At 41.9% G+C, this 7420-nt stretch overlaps 1 protein-coding gene across 1 annotated transcript; it reads right to left on the bottom strand.

Annotated features, from left to right (window-relative positions):
* Nucleotides 1-1816: 1816 nt before the first annotated feature.
* Nucleotides 1817-5736, bottom strand: LOC113838236. Its single transcript, XM_027434044.2, has 3 exons — nt 5688-5736; nt 5275-5583; nt 1817-2205 (listed from the first exon to the last, which is right to left on the bottom strand). Exons 1-3 carry the CDS (start codon nt 5731-5733, stop codon nt 1817-1819), a joined length of 744 nt encoding a protein of 247 aa, XP_027289845.1. The 5' UTR covers nt 5734-5736.
* Nucleotides 5737-7420: the final 1684 nt, after the last annotated feature.

Below are 7420 nucleotides of genomic sequence, written 5' to 3'. Positions count from 1 at the left end.
AGAAAACTCCATAGATTCCTACCTGATTATCATCAGTGCAGGAGGATGGAAATTATAAGACAGGGAAGAGTAGTGCAGTTTAGCAACTGGCGAGAAATTGTTTCAAATTTCAACCAGGTTTCACATGTACATGCAAGAATAAAAAATAAATTTCTTTTCTCTACCCAAATGTTATAATATAATATCCATAGATACATAACTGATTGGGGTGACTCTAGTATGTTTTATTTAAATTTTCTTCATTGAGAAAAATATTTCTAGACAATATTTTTCCCCTCTGTCACATACTCCCAGATTTCTCCCCTCCCTATCAATACAACTCTAAAGCCTTCATTTCTCTGACTCCTTAAACAAATGAGCAAAGAACAAGAAACTATCATCAATCTATGTATCTCATAAACACACACACACACTCAAGGATACAAAATAAGAAACCTAAATATTCACACATACAAAAATATCAATGAAACAAAAAATCCTAAATAAAGTTATATAAGACAAAAGCTGTCCAAATTGTCATTGTTCAAGTTTTCTTTTTGCTAATTCCTGATCATGGGGTGTAATTAATATAGCCAGTGAAGTGTGATTAATATACCAGTCAGAATAATTGAATTGGGCCATTTTTTCTCCTTGGCTAGTGGTTATAAATTGCAGATAGTTTCTTGGTTAATAGTGGGAGCTCTTGTCTACTTGAAACATTCAGCCCTGAGAACCCTTCTGGCTTGAACTTGTGCAAGCCTTGTTCTTGCCACCACAGTCTCTGTGAGTTCATGTGTGCATCAGTCCCGCTGTGAGTGCAGGAAACTGTTTCCTTGGAGTCATTTATCACTTCTCACTCTTACGGTCTTTCCACCTCCTTCCCTGAATTGTTTGCACAATCCAGAGGTTAAGGTTTGATGAAGACTACCCATTTATAGCACGTGCCCAAATATATATCACTCTCTACATAGTGTCCCTTTCTGTCTAAGTCAGTTTCCACTTACAGAAAAAGAGAATGTTCTCTGCTGATGGCTGACTTAGGCACTGACTTATGTGTCTATGTGGGCACACGATTAAGAATAATTTTATTGATATGTTCCTTTATGAGAAAATAGCATTTGGTTTCACCTGGGGCCATGGTGTATCTAGACCCAGTTTCTTCGCCTTCTTGGCAGTGTCCAACATGGGTTTTATCTCATGGACAGAACATGAAATCCAAACAGAGAATGATCGATTACATCCACAACAATTGCAACAACATTTCTCATGGGATGGTCACCATTATAACTCACAGCATTTGTATCTAGTTTGGTTATTGCCCTTCTCCTTCTCATGGAAAAATATCTTCAATAGCTATGAATGGCAGTCAGTAGAAGAGAAAATATCTAGTTAAATACCAGATCAACTTCCCAGTGTCCGCTGTGATACACAAGTGTTGTCCTCAGAATTATGGCCTTATCACCAGTTTTTGGAGAGAACCAAGAGCCTTGGCAATAGACTGAGATATCTCAGAGGTTCCTTAGCAATCCTTCACCAAAATCTCAGTTTGTGAGTGCTTACCCAGGAAAGCCCATCTCACCAGTATGGAGTTATTCACTGAAGGAGAAATTACAGTAATTTAGAAATTCCTGCTGTGGGAATTTGAGAGAAAGTACAGAGTGAAACAATAGCTTTGAATCACCTGGCTTGAGCACCAGACTCCCTTAATCATTGTATAACCAATTTCTAAACATCTTAAAAATGAATTATGGGGTATAACAGGAAGCCCGGGCTCTGAAGTTAGCAGTGAAGAGGGAACTTCAGAGGCTCGCAGGAAAGATGTAACTCTCTCCCCATATTAGGAAGGGAAAGAGATGTTAAGCTTCCTGAAATTTTGTACAGAGAGCAAATGAGGTTGTGTCTCCATGGTACTCAATACTCGAGCACAGTAGTATGTGGCAGTGTCTTCAGTGTCCACACTGGTGATCTTGAAGGTTACCCGGTTGTTGGAGGTGTCCTTGGAGATTGTGAGCTGGCTCTTCAGGGATGGGTTGTAGTATTTATCATCATTCCACCAAATGTGTGACAGCCACTCCAGACCCTTCCCTGAGGGCTGGTGGATCCAGCCCACACCCGTATTAGAAGTGCTCAGTGAAAACCCAGAGAAAGAGAAGGTCAGAGTGAGGTCCTGGGAAGAAGGGAACACTCCAGGGCCAGACTCCTTCAGGGTAACTTGGGATAGGACATCTGTGGGGAAAAAGGAGAAGGTAAGGTTGGCACAGAGTGAATTATGGGAGTTCATGCAGTAGGAATCCATGGCACTCACATGCAGGCACAATCAGCAGCAGGAATGAGGAAGCAAACAGGGCCAAGGCTGCTCACCAGTGAGTGTCCAGGCCCAGCTTTTCCTTTTCAACCTATGCTTGGGTGGAGCCAGGAGAGATTTGCATTCCCTCACCAGGAGCTGACTCTGATGGAGGACTTAAATTATGGGTCTCAGGGGGAGCCATTCTGTGAAGAGATACACAGGATATCTCAGGGAAGTTCACTTCTGCTCACCATAGAAAGGAACCCACATGAGAAGACCCAGGTCCTCAGTATGCAACACATCTGATGAGAACTGTGTGAATTCAGCAAAGAACATTATGTGTCATTTACAGGCTGGCAGTTATGCAGTCTATAATTGCATGGAAGAGAGTTGTATTTCATTGACTTTACTAATCTGTCAATCTCCTGTTTCACATATTTGATATTCTATTATTCAACATTAGTAGCTTCATTTTTTACACTGATGTCTATTTCTGAAAACTTTAAAAGCAGCAGCAACAGAAAACATTACCTGTAGCAGAGACATGGTAAGTTATCACAATTCTCTCAGATGCTGAGCATCCTGGAGAAAGGGAAGAAGGACAGAGAATGATGAAAGTCACAGCTCACAGGGCCCAGGGATTTCCTCACAGGTTAAGTGATGTTAAAGAGCAATGCAGTCTGCTTTTTTCTTGTGACTATTGATGTTTAAAGCCAACAACTGCCAGCTCCAAGGTCCTGCAAATTCTTCTGCACACTGGGCTGGGAGAGGAAACCAGGGCTCACAGGAAATGCTCTCTGGCCTCCTGTGCACCTGCTCAAGGATAAAGTCTATTTGGCGCCCCCTGATGGAACACTGACTCCCTGCAGCATGCTGGCCCCAGGTTGATGGTCAGAGCATCATGATGGCTCCCTTTATCCAGAACAAAGTCCTATGTCACAGCCAGTCCATGACTTGGAAACGGGGAAGAAAAGACTTCAGAACTTCATAATTTTTGAAAATTTCAGACTATGCTTTAAATCATTTTTGTTTTCTTCTGCTATTAGCATGAAAATTACATAAACTTTGCTGACTTCTTGTGCCATGTGAAACAGTTCCTCTACTGAGCATTTAGCTGTTGCCCTTTCCAGATATTTATCTCTCCTGTGTTAGATGTTTCAATATTTCTCATAATGTCAATCATGATGCTAAATGATTTCTGGTCTGAGGGGACACAGATCTGTCACAGTCAGTGACATAGCTTAGAGACTTGGAATTAGATGTTTCTCTCCACATCTCACACAGGACAAGAGAATGGCCATTTTTTCTCTTGTGACCTCTGTGATTCTATCTCTCTCTGGCATGAACTCACAGCCTCATTCAGAATTCAAATGTGTTTTTTCTCCAAGGGAGTGTACAGATGTATTCACTGTACCATTCATAGGTTTATTAATTTCAATTCAAATCACTGTTTGTCATTTAATTCTCTATCTTCTTCAAGTCCTAGGTTTGTGTGAAATTCACATGAGAAACCATTTCTGTGAGCAGAAACCTGACAATTACAGCGTTCACAATGCTGGGGAGTCCCTGGCTCTCTACTTCCTAACATAACTTCAGACACAAAGAAATCCATGCATCCCCTGTGCACACCCATGTTCCCAGGTCCCCGTCCTCACTCAACAGTGCTTCTCTAGGATTTATCTGTCCTTGATTCTCACTGAGACTGAAATGTGATGTATGATATAATAGTCTGTGTTTCTTTTCATGTTCAGTCTCTTCCAGATTTATCTGCACTGTGACATGGAAACTGCATGCTACCTGTTGAGAGACAACATGGTATTTCATGGAAATGCCACACTTGTTCAGACATTCAACCATTGATGGTTTCTGGAGTAGAGTATCATAGACTATAAGGCAAGGACTATGTGTGCAAAAACTCTTGTAGAAATTCCAAAAATTAGTGTTTAATGGAACAACAAAATGAGACAAATTAATGAACCAAATGCTAACTCTTTTGTTTGGACCTTCAGACAATTTCTTCAAGTCCACTTACTAATTCCTTTCATTCTCTCTCTCTCTCTCTCTCTCTCTCTCTCTCTCTCTCTCTCTCTCTCTCTCTCTCTCTCTCATCCCTCCCTCTCTGTGCTGTTTTAAAGTCTTGTGGGTTTGTGCAGTTGTGTACACAGATGAGTGTGCTTGTGTGTATACACACATACAGAGGCTGTCTTTCCCCTCCCACTTTATAACCCTTCTTTAATGTAGGGTTTCTAACTGAACATGAAGTTCATCAATTCAGCACAAATGACCTGTCCTTAAGCTGTAATGACCAATCTGTTTGTCCCCCAGTGTTGAAACCATAGTTACCACACTCATTCACATCTTTCAACAACTGAAGGGATCAGTTTAAACAAATTTCTATGATGACAGAGATGAAAGTCCTGCAGTAATAAACTAAGTTAGCTAAAAGCACAGCTGGGTCACATCTGGATTACAGCGCACAGTCCTCAGTTAGAGGAGAGGAGGGAGGGTTCAGGGAAGGTTCCCGACCTGCTACGGTTGATGGCAATGATCTCGGCACCACCTTCCCCTTGGTTTTCACTTAAACACAAATTTACGAGTATTATAATCAAGAAATCCGAACAAGACCCTGCCTAGAGTAAGAAAGGACTCAGGAAAGTCCAGGAATTCCTTATCATGTGGTTTCAGTGACTGTATTAATGTCCTTTATGTCCTCATAGCTGTCGGTTTGCATCTTGTTATGGGGACTGTGCTTCATATTTTTAAAATAGTACAAAGAGAACATGTAATGTTTTGAGGACACTGTATCCCTTCACATCACACGTGGAGAGAGAATTTCCAGAAAACAGCAAGAAAAAGTGCAGCCCAGACACCTGATGGGTGCTTCCTCTAACCCTGTCTGCATAATCTCCTGGGATGGACCTGTGTTCAGTGTGTGCTGTGCGCCCCCTGGTGGCCGTGAGCGGCCTCACAGTGAGGTTTATGTCTGGGTTCACACTGAGATCACTCACTGTGTCTAGCACAGTAATAAGTGGCGGTGTCCTCAGACTTCACACTGTTCATTTGCAGGTACAGAGTGTTCTTGGCATTGTCTCTGGAGATGGTGAACCGGCCCTTCACGGACGGTGCATAGTTTGTGGTACTGCTATCTCCATTAATTTCTCCAACCCACTCCAGCCCCTTTCCTGGAGCTTGGCGGACCCACTCCATCCAGTAGTTACTGAAGGTGAATCCAGAGGCTGCACAGGAGAGTTTCAGGGACCCCCCAGGCTTCACCAGACTACCTCCAGACTCCATCAGCTGCACCTCACAGTGGACACCTGCAAAAAAATAATTCCTAATGAAGAAAACATCGCACATGTCCATTGTCCCTCAGATTAATGTCCACTCACACAGTCAGCATCTACTGCTCTCCATAAATTACCTTTTAAAAGAGCAACAAGGAAAATGCAGCTCAGCCCCAACTCCATGCTGACCCCTGAGTGAAGTCTTAGGATCCACAGCTGAGGTCTTCTGCCTGAGCTGTAAGGTCAGGACTGGGCTGCTTTTCATGAGCAGAGAGAGGGCCCATTTGCATGTCTTCCTGCTTTATAGCAAGCTCTTTAGTGGAGCCTGGTGATGGCAGGTCCTGGGTTATTTGTTAATATGCTGGAGGTATCAGATCATAATGTTAATTTGGGGGAAATTTTATTAAATTATATAATTTCCTATTGCTGTAAAGACTCATTTTAATCTTCATTTCAACTCCCTTCTCCACATCTGGGATTAGGAGAGCAGTGACATTGCTTTGCAGTGCTCATTTTCTATGAAGTCAGCAGTACTGTGTGGACCTCATCCTTATGAACTTAAAACTCCTTACATAGCTATATCTTTGTGTAAATCTTCTTCCTGAGGTTGGAAACTCCATTTCTTTATGGAGTTTCTGTATGTGACATGCCTAAATTCCAGTGTTCAGCTAATCACATGTAAAAGTCTTTTCCAGAAGATGTGTGTATTTCTTGTGTTATTGTCTAATTCAGTATACTTTTGCTGCACGGTTTACCTATTTGTCCCTAGAAATGCAGAGTGACGGAGAAGCTGAAATTAAAGGCAGAGCTGAGCTTTGACTTCTGTGTCTGCAGGTGGCCCTGTCAGAGGAGCAGCAGGTGGCAATTGAAGTTCAGGTGTCAGCCCACCAGGAGGTGAATCCCTGGTGGGTGAATCTCTGATAGGCAAAACCTGGAGTCCACAGACTCCAGAATATTTGCTTTTGTTATTCGTTTTGATTTTTGCTGCTGCCACTTTTCTCTGCTACCTGGCATGGTGTGAATGAGTCTGGGGAGATCCCCACTGCCTGCAATACAGTGTGTTCTCATGTGGGAACATCCCATTCTACTGGGCATTTTTACCTGTGCATTAATTTGAAGATGATTTCTTCTTAAGCTGTAATGTCTAATTTATAATATTAAAGTTAGTTTATATAGAATAATGATGATGAAAATAAAAAAGGGAGCTTCACACAGCAAGAGCCTATGAGTTTCACTTCCACAGTAGCATAGACTGTAGTACATGTTAATGAATAGGGAAAATGCTTGAGTCCCTGGAAGCCAGGCTGTCACAAATTCTTTCCATCTTAATGTGGAAAGATGCATTCACAGGTTTCTGTAAAAGATGTTGGAATCCAAATTAGGAATATTTATATTAGGTGATGGTATGAATTGATCCTTTCATTTAAAGCCTTCTCAATACAAGGAAATCTTGCCTGGTGCCGGAAACCTAGTCAACTACCCAAGGTTTCTCACATCATAGATGGTGGAGGAAAACATTTAACTGCCACTAACTAGCATGATTTCTAACTACACTCTAACTCTTTGTCTTCATATGTACAAGTATGTGTTGTTATTTCCACTCATCAAGGAAACTTGTCTTGGCCAACGTTGGAGACCATTACAGAAAACCACAGCAGACCAAAATGCAGAGTTTTTAAGCCTAAGCCTCAATGGATGCATCTATACCCCATCTCTTGCCTCATAGCCTTAGGGATTGTTGTAGATGAGGAAGTAGAATGAGTGTGTGCACCCTAGGAAGGGTAAGTGTGCTCTGAGATTATGTCTCCTATACATATGAGAGAAGATGTGTCCATCAAGTCTACCTAACAAGGCTCTTGAAACATGAGAC

Source organism: Cricetulus griseus, chromosome 5 (assembly GCF_003668045.3).
Source record: "Cricetulus griseus strain 17A/GY chromosome 5, alternate assembly CriGri-PICRH-1.0, whole genome shotgun sequence".
Taxonomy (NCBI): Eukaryota; Metazoa; Chordata; class Mammalia; order Rodentia; family Cricetidae; genus Cricetulus; species Cricetulus griseus.
The sequence above is the reverse complement of the archived record's forward strand: the minus strand, read 5'-3'. Positions and strand labels throughout refer to the sequence as shown.

Excerpts from the sequence above, each read along its gene's own strand:
- LOC113838236 (XM_027434044.2), bottom strand. The coding sequence starts at position 5,733 with ATGGAGTTGGGGCTGAGCTGCATTTTCCTTGTTGCTCTTTTAAAAG. Across the intron at positions 5,584-5,687 it reads CCTTGTTGCTCTTTTAAAAG|GTGTCCACTGTGAGGTGCAG; the intron begins GTAATTTATGGA and ends ATTTTTTTGCAG. Across the intron at positions 2,206-5,274 it reads TTATTACTGTGCTAGACACA|ATGTCCTATCCCAAGTTACC; the intron begins GTGAGTGATCTC and ends TTTTCCCCACAG.